Source organism: Crotalus tigris, unplaced genomic scaffold, assembly GCF_016545835.1.
Source record: "Crotalus tigris isolate CLP2741 ecotype Arizona unplaced genomic scaffold, ASM1654583v1 scf7180000017855.1216408, whole genome shotgun sequence".
Classification (NCBI taxonomy): Eukaryota; Metazoa; Chordata; class Lepidosauria; order Squamata; family Viperidae; genus Crotalus; species Crotalus tigris.
The window spans coordinates 171001-192638 of NW_024096677.1; the positions used below are offsets into that span (position 1 = coordinate 171001).

Here is a 21638-nt window from a genome sequence, read left to right on the forward strand (position 1 = left end):
CCGCCAAAAGTCCCATTCTGCAAACGGTGCTGCAAGTTTTCTGCAGCGAAGGTGAGCTGTCTGGAAGCTTCCACCCCTCCCTGCTGAGCAACTACTAAAAATGTAAGTAAAAGAGGGCCAGGGGTGGGAGGTGAGAGGCCGGCGGGCTCAGGGAGGGTTGCTGGCGCGCGTGGGGCCCGGCAGGTGCCTTACCTCCCTTGGGCTGGGCCAGCTGGTGGCCCAGCCGGTGGTCGGCCTGCTCCGTCTCTGCCGCTTGCCAGCTATGCCTCAGCCGGCACGGGGCAGCACCACACATGTGCGGCACTCCCGAGCAGGGAAAGTCCTCGACTTACAACCGGTTGGGTAGTCCTCAACTTACAACCGGTTGGGTAGTCCTCAACTTACGACCGGTGGGGGGTCGCGGTATTAAAAAGGTTGAGAACCACTGCTCTATACCTATAGCCACTATCCAATAAGGTAAGCTGGGCTGGGGAGACCATCTTGCCCTTAGTCATGAAGTTTCCATGGCTGACATTGGGTCAAGAGTTACCTTTCCTTTTAACCACCACACACTCTGGGTGTTGTGTTTAATGAGTCATCTATGATTTGAAGGCAAAAGTACTGAAATCTTCTGGGACGAGGGTGTTCCTACTTTGATGTGGCAGTAAATACAGAAAGGCATGGTTGACTAAGCACACACAAGATCAATGGCTTTGAACGCCTGGTTGTTCATTCTTGCCACTCTCCTTGATAGTGTTAGCAGCCCTTGGTCTTTGGCACCAAAACTCCTGGGACGCCACCACAAAGATGTTTCTGTACACAAAACTTTATTGTGGGCTCAGGTGGAAAATTCCTTGAACAGCAGTGACTATTGGAATCTGTGGAAATGATGGAAGTCAATATTTTTCTGTAGAGCCCTAACGATTACAAACTAATGAAGCCACATAAATCCACACTGAAAGAATGTGTTTGGGGTAAGCATGAACATACACGGCTAGCGCAAACTCTGTGTTTGGAATTTCAGTTTTATAAACTCCAGTACTATATGCAGCCTCAACTATAGATGCAACATCTGAAAATGGCAAGTGAATGGGAAATCCGGAGACCTGCAAGAAGGGAAAGAATGAGAAGGATTATCTAATGACACCACATTCCATCATACCTGCTTTTAATAGCATCGGAAAGGACTTGCAAAGAGTAGATGTTTTAACTACTAACTGAAAGAGTTCCTTCTCTGTGGTTTACAGTAGAAAAAACAAAGTTACAAGGCAAATAGTTGAATTTAAAAAAACAGGCTTTGGATCAATTTTGCAGGCTTAGAAGTCAGGGAAAAACTGCAGAACACAGCTTTTGAGTTATTTTAAATCATTTGCCAACTGTGGTCATAGAAGTAAAAAGGTGCTTTTGCATATGTCTTTGGGTCCCTCCCCCAAGACTAATAAGATTGTGTGCTAAAGCATTTGTTTTTCTGTATGTTTTTTTTTTCATTGAAAATTTTTATTTTTTTAAAACATACAATCATTTATAAAAATATAATAAAGTTTTAGAATAGAAACCCCCCCTTACCCTCCCTCCCACCCCCACCCCCCCTCCCTTCACTTCCCAGAGCAGAATACAGGGTTAGAAAAAAAAAAGAAAATTATAATAATTAAGAAAAAAGAAAAAAAGAGAGAAAGAAAAAAAAAATCATAATTAACCTTTAACTCCATAACCTATAAAACAATTCTCTATAATATTTGATATTCATTCATAAAATAAATAAAACTTTTTAATTCCATACTTTTTCTGAATATAATCTATCCACCTTCCCCATACAGTAATATATCTTTCTTGTGTATGATCCTTTAAATAAGCAGAAATTTTTGCCATTTCTGCAAAACTAGATACTTTAAATATCCATTCTTCTAAAGTAGGCAAAGAATCTTTCTTCCAATATAAACCTACTAGTAACCTTGCTGCAGTTAATAAATTCAACATCAAAGTAGTTTCTTTTTCATTTAAGTCAACAAAAATACCAAGTAAAAATAGTTGAGGAGTAAACTTTATCTTTTTTCTAAAAATCTTTTGAATGTTCCACCAAATCATAATCCAAAAAGCCTTTACTTTTTTACAATTCCACCAAATATGAAAGTATGTCGCATCATTATTGCCACATCTCCAACATTTGGGCTGTATGTTGGAATACATACAAGATAATTTTTTAGGATCTAAATGCCATCTATAAAACATTTTATAAAAATTTTCTCTCAAATTTTGAGCTTGTGTAAATTTAACATTTCTTATCCAAATTATCTCCCATAAATCCAATGAGATCGGCTCCTGTATATTCTGAGCCCATTTAATCATACAATCTTTAACCAATTCTGTTTCCGAATCTAACTCTAATAAAACATTATATATTCTTTTTATATGAGCCGGACCTTGGTTTTTAATCTGAATAACCAATTGTCTATCTTCTAGTGTTATTCCCTCTTTCTTGTCTACAGTCCATCTATCCATTATTTGTAAATATTGAAACCATGACTGTAGAATATTTTGCTGCCTTAATACATCTAGGGATTTCAAATGCCAATTCGAACCAGAACAAATTAACAATTCTTTGTATGAAATTTTATCAAAATTTGTCCCCTTAGAGGTTCCCTCAATTGCATGTCTGGGAATCCCCCAGATAGGTATTTTATAATTTAATCTATAATAATACTTCTTCCAAACACGAAGTAAGGCATTCCTCAAAATATGTGATTTAAAAGTCCGATCAACTTTCTTATTAAAAATTAAATATGCATGCCAACCGTATATTAAATCCCAACCTTCCAAAAAGAGAATATCCATATTTGTTAAGTTAAGCCAATCACTTAACCAAGTTAGGGCGGCTGCATCATAATATAATTTCAAATTAGGTGCCTTAAGTCCCCCTCTTTCTCGAGCATCCTGTAATATCTTAAATTTAACCCTTGGTTTCTTCCCGGCCCATATAAAATTATTGATACCCTTTTGCCATTCCTCCAAATTTGCCTCTTTTTTAAGAATAGGTATCATCTGAAACAAAAAAAGAAACTTTGGTAGAACATTCATTTTTACAGCTGAAATTCTCCCCAACAATGACAATTGCAATTTTTTCCAATCTCTTAAATCCTTTTGGACTTTTGCCCATAGTGGTTCGTAGTTGTTCTTATACAATTTTCCATTTGAAGCAGTTAGATATACTCCCAAGTATTTAACCTTTTTTACCATCTGAAAACCTGTGGCTTTAATCAAACTTTCCCTTTCTTTAACTGACATATTCTTAGATAATATCTTAGTCTTATAATTATTAACTTTAAAACCAGAAACATTCCCATACTGTGTTATAAGTTCTAATAAACCATCAATCGCCTGATTCGGCTGTTCCAAAATTAAAACCAAATCATCTGCAAATGCCCGCAATTTATACTCATTCTTCCTTATCTTTACACCCTTGATTAACTTCGATTCCCGAATCTGAATCAATAAAATTTCCAATGTTAAAACAAATAACAATGGGGATAATGGACATCCTTGTCTTGTCCCTTTTTGAATATTAAAATTCTCAGTCAATCCCCCATTTACAACAATTTGTGCAGATTGCTGCTGATATATAGCTTTAAGTGCATGTAAAAAATTGTCCCCAAAATTCATTTTCTCTACCAAAGAAAATAAAAATTGCCAGTCCAATTGATCAAAAGCTTTTTCAGCGTCCAAAAAGATAAAAGCCACAGGAATCTGATTATTCTTATCCAAGTACTCAATTAAGTTAATAATTTGTCTAACATTATGTTTCATATATCTCCCTGTTATAAATCCTGCTTGATCACTATGAATCAAGTCTTTCATAACCTGCATTAATCTATTTGCCAAAATTTTTGTAAAGATCTTATAATCAACATTCAATAATGAAATTGGCCTATAATTCTTAGGCTCTGTAAGATCCTGATCTTCCTTCGGAATCAGTGATATAAAGGCTCTTTTCCAAGAAGGAGGAACTTGCATACCCAACAAAATACTATTAAAGAGTTCCTTTAATGGCTCTATCATTTCTTCAGATAAGATCTTATAATACCTAGAAGTCAATCCATCTGTTCCAGGAGACTTTCCAACCTTTAACTGCTTAATAGCTAAACCAATTTCCTCCACAGTAATTGAACTATTCATCCCATTTTGTTGTTCCTCTGAAAGTCTAGGAAAATGTACTGATTGTAAATATTTATCTATATCCAAACCCCTTATATTATCACTTGAATATAATTTTGTGTAAAAGTCCAAAAAGCTTTTTCTAATCAAATCTTGCTGAAAAACCTCAGTACCTTTATATTTTACTTTCTCTATAATTCTAGCTTTCTGTTTCTTTCGTAACTGATAAGCCAACCACCTCCCAGGCTTATTCGCATTGCAAAAAGTATTATGTCTCATGTACGACAGATTGGTAGCCACCTGATCTGCCATCAACATGTTAAATTGTTCCTTAAGCATCTTTATAGATACCTTTAAATTATTATCAGTAGGGTTAAGAACCAACTCTTGTTCTTTGATTTGATCTCTTCTTCTATTTCTCTACGTCTTTGTGACCCTTTTTCCCTAAAAACTTTATTCAATTGAATCAAAATTCCCCTCATATATGCTTTACTAGCGTCCCACACCATAGACATCGATGTTCCCTTATTCATATTTATAGTAAAAAAGTCCTTTAAATGTTCTTTACACTTTTGTATGAACTCCTCCCGATTAAATAAGTTCTCATTCAATCTCCAGGATCTTCTATTCCCGTCTTCCGAATATAACTCCATCCACACGGGACTATGATCTGACAATGTTCTAGGAAAAATTTTCACCTTCCTCACTCTAGGGAGGAAGTCACTAGTAATCAAAAAAAAAATCAATCCTTGAAAATGACTGGTGTCTATCAGAATAAAAGGTAAAGTCTCTATCACTTGTATTCCTTTCTCGCCAAATATCAATAAGCTCCAGTTCTTCCTTCAAATCAAAGAAAGTCATAGGTAGTTTAGTTTGAATAAAAGTTTTAGAGGAACTTCTTTTGTCTATAGTTGGGTCTAAAACCCCATTCCAGTCACCCATCAAAATTACCGATTTATGGACTTCCGGTGGTTAAAGCGGTGGAGATGGCGGCTACTTTGTAGCCGTCCTCCTGAGACGGTGTCAGATCCGCGGAGCACAGCGTTCATCAGCTGGCCCGCGGCTCGCAATCCCCTTCCCGGGCGAAGGGAAGGGGTAGAGATCGCATGAATAGAGGTAGAACCTCTTAACCCTCCCTGGATTTTTATTTTAGGGGGGTAGAAAGAGTGCTCCCTCGGAGTTCATTGCCTTCTCCGCCTCTCAGCTGTCTTTGTTTCTTTGGAAACAAAGCGAAACGCCGCTAACATCTCCGTATTTAAAGTAACCATGAGTAATCTTAAACCGGACAGAACTGTTCAAAGGATTTTATTTATAGTTTAGTTATATTTTATCTTTTTTTAGTTTATTTAGTTCATTTAGCATGTGTTGATTTTTTCTTATTTTTTGAGCTTTCTCTTTTTTTTTCCGGGCGGAAAAGTGAGAGTGAAAGTAAAATGGCGTTTTGAAAGTTTTTTTTTTTTCTTTTGAAAGACGGACTGGCTGAACTGTTGTTTAATACTGCTTTCCTTTTTAAGTTTTTCTTTATCTTTTGGGAGCTTTTAAATTGATTCCATTTTATCCTATTTTACCTTATTTTTAACTTTTGGACTATTTACTTTTTATTGGTATTTTTATGAAGAAAGAAAGATAAATTGAAATGGCTTCAAAACGACAACCAGCTGCTACAGCTCCTAAGTTAACTTCTTCTCCTGCTACCTCTACTGTGCAACAACAACTTAAAATAATACCCTCAGTGCAGCAATCTAAAACTACTCCACCCTCACCTCCCCCATCTGGCACATCAGCACAAGACATTAAAGAAATAATGGTAAGTGCTGTGTCACAGTTTAGGGAGGAAATGAAGCAACTTTTGGAACAGAATAAATCTGAAAGCAAGGAAGAAATGAAGAAAGAAACAGAGGAATATAGATAAAATAAATTATAATGGTAAATTGGTTTATCAGAAAGAATTGATTAAGAAATCCTTTTTAGAATACTATCAAAAATTATACAAGAGTGCCAATATTCAAACTACAGATATAAATAATTATTTAGGTAAAGTTAACTTTCCTAAATTAACAGAAGATCAGGAAAAAGAGATTAATGGCTTAATTACTAAAGAAGAAATTGTTACAGCTATTAAACAATTGAAATTGGGCAAAGCGCCGGGTACGGATGGGTTGACATCTATCTATTACAAAACTTTAGTAGAAGAGATGACTCAACCATTGTGTGAATTGTTTAATAACTTATTACAGGGTTTAGAGATCCCTCCATCTTGGCGTAATGCATTTATATCATTGATTCCAAAAGATAATCAAGATCTTACATTGCCTAAAAATTACAGACCTATATCTCTTTTAAACGTGGATTATAAAATCTTTGCAAAAATTTTAGCTAATAGGTTTATGGGGATCTTGCAGCAGTTTATACATAAGGATCAATCGGGTTTTATAACTGGAAGGTATATGAAAAATAATGTTAGACAAATTATTAACTTATTAGAGTATCTAGAAAAGAATAACCAAGTCTCTGCAGGCCTGATATTTTTGGATGCTGAAAAAGCCTTTGACCAAGTGAATTGGCAGTTTATGTTATGTTTAATTAAGGAGATGAATTTTGGACAAAATATATTACAAGTATTATCTAATATATATCAAAAACAGACTGCTCAACTTATTGTAAATGGGGGTTTGTCAGAGGCTTTTGTAATAGAAAAAGGAACAAGACAGGGATGCCTGTTATCTCCGTTATTGTTTTAACATTGGAAATTTTGTTGATTAAAATTCGGGAGTCTCAAGAAATAAAAGGAATAAAAATTAATAAAAAAGAATATAAATTAAGAGCCTTTGCAGATGACTTGGTTGTTACTTTGTCTCAACCTACCTGTTCGGTGGTAAAATTATTACAATTGATTCAACAATATGGACGTGTTTCTGGTTTTAAAATTAATAATAATAAGACTAAAATATTAGCTAAAAATATGACTAATGGTGATAAACAGGTTTTAGTTAACTTAACAGATTTTGAAATTGTTGATAAGGTAAAATATTTGGGGGTCACATTATCTGCTTCTAATGCAAAACTGTATAAAAATAATTATGAAAAGCTGTGGATGGAGGTACAGAAGGATTTAAAAAACTGGAACAATCTACAGTTATCCCTTATGGGTAGAATTGCAGTTATCAAAATGAATGTCCTGCCAAAGTTTATTTTTTTGTTTCAAATGTTACCTATTTTAAAGAATGAACGTAATTTAGATGAATGGCAAAAAGGTATTAATAAATTTGTTTGGGCAGGGAAAAAACCAAGGGTGAAACTTAAAATAATGCAAGATTTTCGTGAGAGAGGTGGACTCAAGGTACCAAATATGAAATTGTATTATGATGCTGTAGTATTAACATTGATCAGCGACTGGGTGAATTTAACAAATATAGAAATACTTCATTTGGAAGGTTGGGACTTACTTTTTGGATGGCATGCCTATTTAATATTTAATAAAAAAGTGGATTGGGTTTTTAAGTCTCATATTATAAGAATCTCTTTGCTTAGAGTGTGGAGAAAGTATTATAAAAGTGACTTCAAAATACCATTATGGGCTATACCTCGGCATGCCATAGAAGGTATAAGGAAAGGGGTTAATATGGATATGGTCTCTTATGCACAGTTACTTAGATGGGATGGCCAAGATTGGCAGTTAAAATCTTTGGAAGAATTAACGCATGAAAATTTAACTTATTCATGGTTCCAATACAGACAAATAGTGGACAGATGGAAGATGGATTGTAAAATGGGCTGGCTTAGAGAAGATGAAGCTCTTTTAAAACAAGTAAGAGATCAAAGGCCAACCCATATTAAGAGAGTTTATGGGGTTTTAGTGGAATTGGACTCAGAACCTGAATTAGTTAAAGATTGTATGATTAAATGGGCACAGAATATTGGTGAAACGATTTCAATGGATACTTGGGAACTTATTTGGATAAGAAATGTTAAATTCACACAAGCGCAAAATTTAAGAGAGAATTTTTATAAGATGTTTTATAGATGGCACCTTGATCCAAAGAAAATGTCCATTATGTACCCTAATCTGCAGCCGAAATGCTGGAGATGTGGACATTTGGATGCTACTTATTATCATACTTGGTGGACGTGTAAGCATATAAAAGCTTTTTGGATTAAGATATGGTGGAATATCCAAAGAATTTTTAAACGGAGGGTAAAATTTACTCCGCAATTATTTTTATAGGTATTGTTACTGATTGTGATGCTAAGGAGGTTATATTGATGTTAAATTTGATTACAGCCGCTAGGCTGTTAATAGGGCAATATTGGAAGAAGGAATCCTTGCCTACTTTGCAAGAGTGGTTTCACAAAGTTTCGTATCTGGCGGAAATGGCAAAGATTTCGGCTTTTTTAAAGGAGCAATCTCAAGAGAAATTTTTTGCAGTATGGGAAAAATGGATAAATTTCATACAATACAATTTGGATATGGAAAAATATCATTTAGCTTTTTTATAACTTGTAATGATTGTTTTTTTTCCTTCTTTCTTTCTTCCTTTTTTCTTTACGTATTATTACTTATATATTTTTTTTTATATATATATGTTCTATTTTTTCGTCTACCTTTTTTCTTTTTTCTTTCTCTCTCTCTTTTCTTTCCCCCTTTTTTTTTCTCTCTTTCTTAGTATATATTATTCATTTTAAGGCTTATGTTATGCATATTATTATTATATATATTATTATATATTATTATTATTATGACCTTTATTATTTTTATTAATTATCTTATAAATTGTAAACGTTATTTTTTAAAATTTGTTAAATAATCCTATATTCAGTTCTGGGAAGTCGGGGGGGGAGGGTGGGGTGGTTTGGGAGGGGGGGGGATGTTTATTTGTAAAATTTTTGAAAAATTTCAATAAAAAAAAAAAAAATTACCGATTTATAATCCAACTGAGATATCTTGCCATGCAGCAACTTATAAAATTGTTTCTGTTGTTGATTGGGAGCATATAGTCCAACAATAAGAACCTTTCGGCCTTGTAATAATAATTCCACAAAAAGATATCTTCCTTCAGAATCAGCCTCAATTAGTTTAGCTGAAAAAATTTTCTTCACATAAATTACCACTCCCCCTTTTTTCCCAGGGGCTGGAGCAGTAAAATGTGTGTCCAGACGGGAATTCATCAAGAATTTAGAATCCTTTAAAGTTATATGAGTCTCCTGCAAACATATCAAATCATTATTATGTTGTTTCAAATAATGGAAAATCTTTCTTCGTTTCTGGGGCACGTTTAAGCCATTAACATTCCAGGTCAGGAACCTGACCATCTCCACCGGCCTGGAGCCTCTGGAGCATGGCCTGCAGATCTGCTGTCGAAGATCTTTTTGGTCTTGCCCCTCCCACAGGCTCTGTAACAACCAAACTTTCACCACTCTTCTGCAACTGCTCTTTTTCTTTACGTTTATGGGCAGCTCGTGTCATCCTTTGCTCTTTTATGTCAGAATTCGGTGCAGCTTGTTCCATAACCATCATTGATGAGGCTCCTGCCATAAGAGACTCTTCCGTCATCCTTATTTGTGGAGGTGGTGACAATCTTGCTTTTAAGATAGACTGATAAAAATCTCTTGCTTTGGAAACAGTAGTTAATCTGTGACGTATCCCTTCATAATTTACTATTATTCCTCTTGGAATCTCCCATCTGAACTGAATTTGACGATGTTTCAACTCATCAGACAAGAAAGTAAAATCTTTTCTGGCTCTTAAAATTTTTGGAGGTATCTCTTTTAAAATTATCACGTCTTGATCAGCAATTTGAAACTTTTGTTTGTAAAAGGCCTGTATAATTTCATTACGGATAGATCTTCTAGAAAAATAAATAACCACATCTCTTGGTAGATTTCTCTGTCTAGCAACCCGTGAATTAACTCTAAAAAAATTTTCTATCTCATTCTCAATTATTTCAGGCCGCCAGCCAATATTAGGAGCAATATCTTTCACAATAAGCATCTTTAAGTCTTCCTGAGGGTTATCCCTCAGGCCTCTGATACGCAATGCGTGTTCCATCTCCCTATATTGTGAAATGATTTGTTCATCCTGTGTAATTTCTATCTTGTTCTCTACCTCCTGCATTCTAAATTCCATCCTTGATGCATTTTCAGTAATCTTTTCCATCTGGTCATCAATCCTTTCTATGTGCAGGGCTAAGCCCTGAAAGGCCAGAAGGATATGGTCTCTTACTTGTTTATTCTTTTTCTCCAATAATTCTTCTGTATTAGCCCTCTCTGCAATTATAAGATCTTTTACCTCCTCCTTAATATCCAAGGCATGCTGTTTTAAAGCATCTTGTAAATCATTAAGAGAAATTGCAGGAGGAGGAGGAGAAGGTGGAGGTGATTTTGGTTTCTGAGATGCAGGCTGAGGCATTGGAGAAGAAATAGGAACCTTAGGGGCGGGAGGAAGACGTTTTGAAGCCATTTTCTTAAGTTCCAAGAAGAAAGATTCTTATTGAAAAAAAAAAGGGCACAGTTCTTTTAAGTATTCTTAAAAAAAAAAGAGAGAGAAAAATAGGAAAAAAAGAGGAAAGAATAAAACCCAAATTCTTACTTCTGTATTTAAAGAGTTAATCTGTATCCAGGTTTTACTCTGTAATGCAAATCAGGCAAGAAAGACGATCGCCATTTTACTTTTCACTTTCCCTTTCTTCTAAAGGGAAAGTGAACAAAAGAAAAGGAAGAGGAAACTTGCTGAAGTTAAAGGCACCATCAAACTTGAGCACAGTCTCTCCTGGTCTGCTCCGTCTGCTTTCAAATACTCACAAGCAGCTGGAAAAAAAAAGCAGATGTGGAAGCGGCAACTTGCTTCATCCCAAAAGCTTCGGAATGAAGTCTCCCTGGAACGCGGAGTTGCTCAGGCTCCGAGGGAGCTCTACCCTCCGATCCCCAAAATAACAGGGATCCAGGGGAGCTCTTACCTCTACCTGAGAGCTCTCCTCCTCCCTTTTTCCCAGGGAGGAGATTCAAGCCGCGGGACAGCTGATTGTCAAAGTCCCGCGGCTTTTACACGCACCAGGAACGGGCGGCTTTGTAAAACGCCGCCATTCGTCATCGCTGGAACCACCGGAAGTCATTTTTCTGTATGTTTTTTCACCAGTTTCTTCTGCACTGAATTTGGTCTTGTTCTGTTCAGTTTTCAGAGATCCTGTGGAACCGATTTTTATCTTCCTTTATAAAATAATGTAAATAAAATTCAATAAAATGGTTTGGGAAACAACAAACATTGCAAGGTAGGCTTTTGCCCTCAGGATCCCACTCGTAACAATCTATTAAAGATCAAATCTTATATGAGCAGAAGCTCATATAAATTAGACTTTCTACAGTTGATATTGATGCTGTTAACATGGCACTGCACTATATCTTGAATCCTACGCAAGGGTCCTTTTTATAGACTTGCCATTCAATACGTTAATTCCAGAAAGTTTTCATTATAAGCTGACTTAGCTAGCTCTGCCTGTCCAACTTGTCGGTGGATTATAAATTTTTTGACAGATGGAAAACAGCAGGTAATCTAGGTAAAATCACATTGAATTCCCATTATATTAGCTTAGGTGATCCCCAGGGCTGTGTGCTTCCTCCATTATTTTTTTCTCTATATGAATAACTGCATCTTTAAGAATCCCTCTGTTACAAAGTACTGAACTTTGCAAATTATGCAACAGTCAATAGTCTCTTTTGAGACGGTGATGACTCTGCATATGTAGACGGGAGGTTGAATATCTGGCTGTGTGGTGCAGCCGGAACAATCTGGAGTTGAACATCCTAAAACTATAGAGAGAAAACGCTATTCTATCACCTCTGTCTATATTAGACAATACAACATCAACAATAGAGACCTTCAAATATCTTGGTTCTATATTCCAGGATTTGAAATGAACATCCAACATCAGAACCCCATTAAAAAGGCACAACAAAGAACGTTCTTCCTGCATCAGAAAGTTCAGACTATCCCAGGAGTTGAGACCGTTCTATAGAGGAATTATTGAGTTTGTACTTCTATAACTGGTTTGGTACAACAACCAAACAGAGCAGTTACAGACTTCAATGGTTAATGTCAGAATCCAATTATATTTCATTCCTAGTTATCTACTATGGAAAAAAAACATTTCTGCTCTCTCTGGATTCTGTCATACTACGAAGGGGAAGGGGGATGAGCAGGGGGGTTTTATGGCTCTCACTTTTTTCATTAAACTTCAAAAGGACTGGATGTTGATTCTCACCAAGAGAACTGACCATAACAATATGGCCATCACCTTTCATCTACTTGCTCTCTGAAGTCTCCCTTTTGCCAGCAGTAAGGGAAAAAAGGGGGAATCGTCTCCCGGAAGAACTGTGGGGTGGGGGACTGCTTGGAAACACTTAAAACATTGAAGGATGGGAGAGAATTCCTCAGATCCTGTCTAGAATGCCTGCAATCATTTTCTCTTAATAAAGATGCCTGTTGGAAGAGATATTCTCCAGCAGGATGTCTGTAGAATCCACCGGATGGGTTATTAACAGCCTTCTTGCTTAGTAGACTAGGTCAGAACTTTGGCCACGCCCCTCCTTTGGGAGTGACCCCAGTTTTGACTTAGTCTTCAGCTTGGTAGCACACATTTAAATTTGCTCCAGATAAGATTAGGTTTCCTTAACAGTTTCAATCAATTAGGCTAAATTTTTCCTTAATTGGCTTCTTTCAAATTGAGTAATCAAATTGTTAGATCTAAATTCTTGGAAGCTGTAGGCAGCCAGCTGGCTGCGTGCCAGGCTTTCTGGCCGATCAGTCGGCTTGCTTTGGAGCGTTGGATCGGCTCCATTTAAAGGCAGAGAGCTCCATTTTCAGCAGCTTGCTTTGGGAGTGTGGGATCAACTCTGTTTCAAGCTCAGAGCTTCGGCTCTTCACCTGCTTCTTCAGGGCGCCCGATTCAGACTGTTTTGTTCGTTCCTCATATCAGCAGCACTAGTAAGACGCAAAGAAAATATAAAGCCCTGGGACGGCTGAGATTCATTGAGGAGCCGGCGGATTCCTTTTCCGGACCTAAGGAAATGCAAGTTGTTCAGGGCTCTCCCTGCTTACTAGGAGTTATTTGCATTTCTTTAGTATTCTTGTATTTATTTCCTTTAGCCTGGGGTTTTTCTTATTACGGATCCTACATTGCTCACTAATAGAGAGGGCAGCCGCCATCTTGCCTGCGCCGCATGTTCTCCACTGGGGGCGGCCATTTTGAGGGTGTGTGTTTTACCTTCTCCAGGACGCCATCTTGAGTGTGTCCTTAGGCCTTCACCATATTTAGTGCACACTTTGAGTTTCTTCCTAGTATTTGTTAAAGGTTAATTAGCCCTCTGAGGGGGCTTACATTTATTCGGGAGCCTGTTTTCAGCCCCATATTGTGTGTGTGGGGGGGGGGGGAACAGCAAGACAACCTCAGATCCTAAGTGGAGAAGTTCCCCCCCAAAAAAATTAAAATTAAAAATTATTGAACTGATATATATTATTGACAATATCCGAGTACTGATACTCTACTCAATTGATACCTGGTGAAGGAGCGAGAAGAGAAAACTTTATTCCAACTGTTCTGTTAGTGTGGCATTGTCACAGGCTTAGCAAGGGGTTTTAGCAAATCACTTGACTGTCCGGCCATTGCAGTTGTACAGAGCGAGGATTAATTCTTTCCATCTCTGTCAATTGATCTACGTACTTGGGTTCCCCCCCGTCCTACAGGTATTTCCTACTCGGTATATCTGTGCGCAATGGCAGACAGTGCCTCGCCTTCAGCTTCGCAGGGCTCCTCTATGCCCCCCCCAACAACAACAAAAACGCAGATCCACAGAATCAGAGTCGGGGGGGAAGAAAAAGGCCAAAACAAAACATTTAACACAGAAGGAGCCCTCAAAAACAGCTGAGCGAGAAGCCTTGAGGAGACATTTGGCATTAGAAAAACAATTTTCCAGAGCACAAAGGCTTAGGGCCAATGAGGCTGACACGGTTTCCCCCGCCCCATTGGAGTCACCCAGACCCGAGTCTGCATTTATTCCTCATCAGGAGGTTCTCAGGACCTGGTCTCCTTGGGGGGAAACTGAGCAGATTGGTTCTCCTCGCTCCTCATCATCTGCATCATCAGATCATGGTCCAGTCACAGTGGACCATACTGCCAGGTCTCAGGAAGATATTTGGTCTGCTCAGTTTCAGGCCTTTATGCAGAATGCATTCAACCAGTTTATGTCTTCCAAAGGTCAACTGTCATTTCAACCTTCCTCCCATAAGGGGAGGGCTACGGTTTCCGCCACAGAGGTTTCAGAAACCTCCTCTCAGTTAGGTGAGGCTGAGTCGGTTGACCTTGACGTAACTGATATTCCCTTGTCGGATGATGAGGAGACTGTTCCTGAGCAGACTCACACTGCAGGGCTCTTTAACCCTTCTCTTCTTAAATCCCTACTAATCAAGGCAATTTCCATTGTTAATCTCACTTCTGTACAGGAGGAGAGACCTTCCACGAGTAAGGAGTCCAACCCCCTATTAGCAAAGAAGGTGACAGAGACATTGAACAGTTTCTTTTCTACGCTGTTAGGCGCAGGTGGAGCAGCCAAAGATACCCATTGTTCCTCCACAGATGTACGGAAGACCTCTGTGGAGGAACAATGGGTATCTTTGGCTGCTCCACCTGCGCCTAACAGCGTAGAAAAGAAACTGTTCAATGTCTCTCCATCATTTTCTTTTCTGTTAGAGGTTCCTACTGTGGATAGTCCTCTGATTTCACTATTCTCTACATCCGCCATCCCAGGGGACATGGCAGAGGCTCTGAAAGCCGAGGATAAGAAATTTGAGCACTCTCTCCGTCGGGCTCACCAGGCTTCGGCATGGGCGGCCAAAGCAGCAACCTCTTCCTCCTTCTTCGCCAGGGCCTGTACCATGTGGCTATGTGAATTACAGACCAGCGTCCCACCAGATCAGGTTAGAATTCATCAAACTTTGGCTAAGATGTTGGCTGCTTCACAATACGTAGCAGACGCCACATTGCACTCCACTAAATACTCTGCAAGATCAATAGCTGCCACAGTTGCCTCACGCAGGCTCCTATGGTTAAAGCATTGGAGGACAGACTTGAAAGCCAAGTGGCGTCTGTCTTCATCTAGATACACAGGGACACATCTGTTTGGCTCCATCCTGGATTCACATGTTAGTGAGGGCAAGGACAAACGCAAGGTCCTATGACATCCCTCCAAGAAACTAGGCAGGAGGTCATCTCAGGACTTCCATAAACAAGCCTTTCGTCCCAGCGGTTCTTGGGAGTGGAGGCAGCCCTTTAGATCAGGGCAATCCTGGGACTGGTCGAGAGGCTCGCGATCCTTCTATCCCAGACAGGATCGTTTCCAGGATCGCCAAAACACTGGAGCCAGAGGCCAGTTTCAGGCTAAGCATCCATTCAGGGGAGCAGGAGGCCGCGCTTACAGGCGGTCTAAGTGACGCCAGGGAGGGCTCTCCCATTGGGGGCAGACTACAAAAGTTCAGCGACGTCTGGGAAAGTACCGCCTCAGACACTTGGGTAGTAGAGACTATCAAGTACGGTCTCACCCTAGAATTTTACTCTACCCCACCGAACCGCTTCTTAAGATGCCCTCTCTCCCGAAACAGGGTCAAAACAGACCTGATGACTTCGGCCATATCTCATCTGGTCGAAATTCAGGCTATAGAACCAGTACCAAAGGAGCAGGAGGGAATGGGGTTTTACTCCATTCTGTTTCTGGTCCCCAAGTCCTCAGGGGAATGGAGGGCAATACTAGATTTAAAGGGATTAAATTATTTTTTGACCTACAGAAGGTTCAAGATGCAGTCCCTAAAATCCATATTGGCCAGCATCAGGAAGGGAGACTTTCTCTCTTTGATAGACCTCATAGAGGCTTATCTACATATTCCCATCCACCCTCAGTATCGCAAGTTCCTCAGGTTTTGCTATGCGCACCGACATTACCAGTACAGGGCCCTACCATTCGGCCTGTCCTCAGCCCCAAGAGTCTTCACGAAGGTTTTAGCAGTCATAGCGGCTCATCTCAGGCTGAGGCCGGTGCGCGTGCAATGTTACCTGGACGATATCCTAGTCCAGTCCAGCTCTTTTCAGACAGCAAAACGGGATGTTCAGATCACGATACTCACCCTGCAGAATCACGGGTTCTCCGTGAACTTCAAGAAGAGCCACATCACTCCAACTACAACACCTGGGAGCAATAATAGACTCGTCCCATTGCAGAGTTTATCTCTCTCAGGAGCGTCGGACCAGCATCAGGAAACTGGTTCATCTGGTCCGCAAGGACAAGAGAGTGTCTTTGGCACAGCTGTCAAAGCTCCTCAGAAAGATGATCTCTTGCATGGGCATTGTTCCGTGGGCCAGACTCCACTCCAGGCTTTTACAGTGGTTCCTTCTTCCTTACCAAAGGCGAAATCTCAGTGCTTCCAACAGGAAGGTCACAGTTCCGCACCACACATTGTGGTCCCTTCTTTGGTGGACAACATCTGCGATGAGCAAGGGAGTCATATTCAGGGAACCGAACCGGGTCATCCTCACAACAGACGCGAGTCTGTTTGGTTGGGGAGCTCACCTGGGCACCCACCTGACCCAGGGACAGTGGTCCCGCTTAGATCTTGCCCAAAACATCAACTGGCTCGAACTTCGGGCAATTCACCTGGCGCTCCTTCAATTCTCTTCCCTAGTCAAGGGGAAACATGTCCTCGTCAGGACAGACAATGTGGCGGCCAAAGCACATGTCAACAAAGAAGGAGGGACCAGGTCCTGGGACCTGATGCGAGAGGCATCGGCCCTGGGAATCTGGGCGGAATCAAACCTGGCCTCCATAAGGGCAGAACACATATTGGGGGAGGCAAACCGCCAGGCAGACTCCCTAAGCAGAGTCAAGTTGGACCATGCGGAGTGGCAGATGGATCCAGCTCTGTTTCAGGAGATCACGTTGAGGTTCGGTCGACCCCACCTGGACCTGTTTGCCACCCCGACAAATACACAGACTCCCAGGTTCTTCTCCAGATTTCAGACACACGGAGCAGAAGGCACAGATGCCCTTCGCTGCCGGTGGCCGGCACAACTGTTGTACGCCTTCCCGCCTCTTCCTCTGATTCCGGCGACCATACGCAAGTTGATCCTGGAAGGAGCAGAGCTAATCTTGATTGCTCCACATTGGCCACGGCGTCCGTGGTTTGCCGACCTGGTGGATCTTTCGGTATCTCCCCCGTGGAGGATTCCTCTAGACCGAGTGGTCCTCAGCCAGGGCAACCTCCTTCATCCAGATCTGCAGTGGCTCCAACTAGCCGCTTGGCATTTGAGCGGGAAAGTTTAGCCAGGCAGTCTTATTCATCTGAGGTGATCTCTTTGATACAGGCTTCTAGATGTCCTTCAACAAACAGGATCTATGACGCCACATGGAAGGGTTTCTGCAAGTGGTGTCTTGTGCATACATTAGATCCACTCTCGGTCACCATTCCAAACATTCTAGATTACCTATTGGAGGGTTTGAATAAGGGTCTATCGCACAGTACTATCCCCACAGGCAACTAGCGGCCCTTTCTTCTATCCTTTCCTGCGACAATTCTAGCCCTTTGTCGCAACATCCGGCAGTCAGCGCTTTCTTGAAGGGGGTGGTCAATACCAGACCTCCCGTTGTGCATTGCTATCCTTCTTGGGACCTGACCAAGGTGTTGAAGGCCCTGACTTCAGCCCCATTTGAACCTCTCAGTTCGTGTTCTTTACATTTTTTGTCTTTGAAGGTAGCCTTTCTGGTGGCTATTACTTCAGCCAGAAGAATATCAGAATTAGCAGCTCTCTCGGTCAGAGAGGAGTTATGCACTTTCTTCGATGACAGAGTGGTCCTTAGGCTGGATCCCACTTTCATTCCAAAGGTAAACACTATTTTTCACAGATCTCAGGAACTTATTCTACCAAACTTCTGTCCTAATCCCAGGCACAGGTTGGAACGTGAGTGGCACAAGCTAGACGTACACAGGGCCCTGTATATCTCAGGCCTATTCTTCCTTGTCTCTCCCTGTTCCTTCACATATCATGGCTCAGTCAACAAGCAGTGCTGCTGCGTCGGCCGTGTGGTCCACGCAAGCTTCGATGGAGGAGATTTGCAGAGCCGCAATGTGGTCTTCTCCTTCGGCCTTTGTCAGACATTACCGTGTGGATGCCTTTGCGGCGGCTGACGCCGCGTTTGGCAGACGTGTACTTCAACAGGTTATTTCTTCACATGATTCTAGGGCCTAGACTCTTCCCTCCCGAGGGGACATGAGGGCTTTGGTATGCCCCATCTGGTGGATTCTACAGACATCCTGCTGGAGAAGGGGCGTTGTCTTACCTGAACGCCTTTTCTCAGCAGGATGATGTAGAATCCACACACCCCCATATAACTAGTCTAGGCAGGTGTATCACGATTGGAGCTATTAAGTTGAGATTCGTCAGAGCTGCTTCGCCTCGTCAAAACTGGAGTCACTCCCAAAGGAGGGGCGTGGCCAAAGTTCTGACCTAGTCTACTAAGCAAGAAGGCTGCTAATAACCCATCCGGTGGATTCTACATCATCCTGCTGAGAAAAGGCGTTCAGGTAAGACAACGCCCCTTCCAAGAGTTCTGTCTTCTTAAGATGTAAAGTGAGGTGGGTCCTTACAGATAATTAGGACTGCAGAAAAAAGCAATTGCAACCAACCTGTCTTCCATTGAGGACCTGTATACTGCAAGGATCAGAAAGAGGGCTGAGAAAATATCTACAGACCTCTCACATCCTGGACATAAATGTTTTCAACTCCCCCCAGGATGCCACTATAGGGCATTGCGTGCCAAAACAATTAGATATAGTTTTTTCCCTCATGCCATCACTTTGCTGAACACCTATTTATTTACCCATGTAGTATAGCTACTACCTTCTCTTATTAGTTTGATTATATTACTTTGTTGTTTGTATGTACACTGAAATCTTATGCACTAGAGGCAAATTCCACGTGTGTCCAATCACATTTGGCCAATAAAAGATTCTGTTCTCTCTTCTCTCCTCCCCTCACCCTTCCATTCCTTTCTATTTCTATTTCTATTATTTCTATTTTTATTATTTCCAGCAATTGAAGAGGGAGTGAAAAAGTCAAGATAGTGGTCACAAACTTGCAAATGAAGCTACACCCTTTTTCTATGTATTGTAATAAAGTAAAAAGGATGTCTTTGATCTCATGGTTGGGGATCAGTGTCATTTTTTTTACTCCTTTCTGTTGGATATCCTGCCAGCAATTCTAGTTAAATTATCTAGTTAAAGATAAGTTATCTAGTTAAAGATAAACATAAGTGAATAAATCAGGATTCAGCAACAGTGCTTGCAATATCTCTTGTTTTGCATTTGCAGATGCCACTATCAAAATATAGTAAAAAAATAATAATCCAGAACTGTCAGGTATTAACAATTTAAACTCCACTTCCCTCCTCTTTGCCACATTTCATGTGTGAAATAGATACTTCCCTCCCTCCCGCGCCTCCTCAGACTACTGTCCAAATTCTTTAAAGATTTGCCTTTGCCATTTTGAAAAAAAATTAAATTGGGCACCCCATTTCTTATGCACATGAGTAATATGAGTAATAGTGCAAAATAAGGTTATAATCAGGCCCAGAAAATGTTAAATATAGTGGGGTAGTGTTCCCTTAAAGAGCTCTAGATAAGCCAAGGGATTGATTTAGAACAGAGTATGCTAAATCAAAGATGACTTGGCTCTTCCCTTTTACCAGTTAAAGCAGAGGATCTTTCTAAACAGAACCCTCCAAAACAATACTTTCCTTCCAATAGAAGCTAAATGAAAGCTCAGCTGCTCCTAAGTCTAAGACAGAAACCAAATCCTTTTAAATGGGGAATATCTCCCCATTGGTGAGCAATATTTTTCAAACTTGGCAACTTCAAGATGCATGGACTTCATCTCCCAAAATCCCCCAGCCAGCACACTTTGAAGCCTGCACATCTTAAGGTTGCTCAATTTGAAAAACACTGCTCTATAGTTTCATTTGATAGCATCACAGCTATCAAATATTTAAAATGCTTTTATCATACCTTGTAGTCTCCAAGTTGTTTTTGTAATTCTGACTGATGATCATCTTCTACCTCTTTGCCCTGATGTTTCTCCAACAGAGGCAAGAACTGCCGGAGGGCATAGGTACAGTATCTGTTCCAACGTGTCAAGTGGTTTGGCCGCCATTCCATGATTTTTTCTTTTAATATCTTCTCAAGCCTGCATTTATAATTTTTTTAAAACATTGTTAAATCTGCATTTGAAATTCTGAGGATATTCTGCAACTTTTTGATGCAGAACATCAAGAATGAGCTAGCAAGAATGACGTATTTGCCTTGGTAAACAAATAGCTAAATAAACTACATTAGAAATGTAATTTCTGGCTTCTCTATATAAAATATGTTTGGTTTACAAAAAGATATGGAAAAGGCTACCGTTTAGATTCCTACCATTTTTGAATTGAAACATAAACCCCATATTTTAGTAATAACATTTGATGTCAATTTTCATAATGGAAAATGAGAGAGCAGCACCAGCGTTGGTGTTGCTATCTCATCAGCTAGGGAACTAGATGAGAACAGGACTCAATATCTGTCTTCTGAAGTTCTTTCCATCTTTTCAATTGTGTCAACATGATAAAGGTATTCCTTCAGTTTTGGGAAAAGTGAAGATGGCATGACATCAAATCTGCATGGCAGATAGAATAATACAATGAAATCCAACCACACAATTGTATCTTTGGTAGCTTGCGATATATGAAACGTAATGTTTCAGCAAAATCTCCTTGCACTTACAAACCCTGTTTAATTGTTTGAAATTAACTTGAGACATTGTTTTAAGTGTTGCAATGTATTGTCAGACTTGTCCTGATTTAGATGTTTAGGAAAGAAAAACCCTTGACTCCATTTGATTGAAGTGATAGGTCCTTTTATTAAAATTAAGCAGTTGCAGCGAAAGTAAAGCTAGATCTGAATATTCCAGGACAAAGGTTACACATTTTCCCTTTCCCTGGTCCTCCCTCCTTGGCCAATTCACCAGTGTCCAATAGTATTCCTTTTGATGTTTTGGGAACCGCTTTAATGCTTGACACCTCTCTATGTAGTTTCACATTCTGTTCCCAGGCCAGCTGTCCTTGACAGCTGGCTTATTCTGGTTTAACACCTCTGGTTCTCATCAGCTTGTCTCCCCCCTTCCATTTGTTTTCCCTTTCCCATACCCAAGCATTACTTCCCCAAATTCCTTCCCTTCTCCCTCCTTGCAAATTGTGGCAGTATGCCAGTGAAGCAAAGAAGCTGAAGATGTCAGACCTGACAGTATTGCTGAGCTGACAGTGCTGCCAAGTTTAAGAAAATCTATGTAATCTATGTAAATAAATATCTCTGTCCCAAGGAATTGTAGCTATGAGTTTTCCTGCTGAAGCCTGAGTGTTACATTTTCTCCTTCTCTTTGTGATGA

At 40.0% G+C, this 21638-nt stretch overlaps 1 protein-coding gene across 7 annotated transcripts in view; it reads right to left on the reverse strand.

Moving 5' to 3' along the window:
• Positions 1–312: 312 nt before the first annotated feature.
• Positions 313–21638, reverse strand: part of CC2D2A (coiled-coil and C2 domain containing 2A) — a 226121-nt gene continuing 204795 nt past the window's right edge. For all 7 annotated transcript variants that reach the window (XM_039343481.1, XM_039343479.1, XM_039343478.1 and 4 more), the window contains 2 exons: positions 20225–20402; positions 313–1085 (listed from right to left, as the gene is read on the reverse strand). In XM_039343481.1, the coding sequence (XP_039199415.1) occupies positions 897–1085; positions 20225–20402 (367 nt within the window). In that variant the 3' untranslated portion in view covers positions 313–896. The remainder of the gene's footprint in view (positions 1086–20224; positions 20403–21638) is intronic.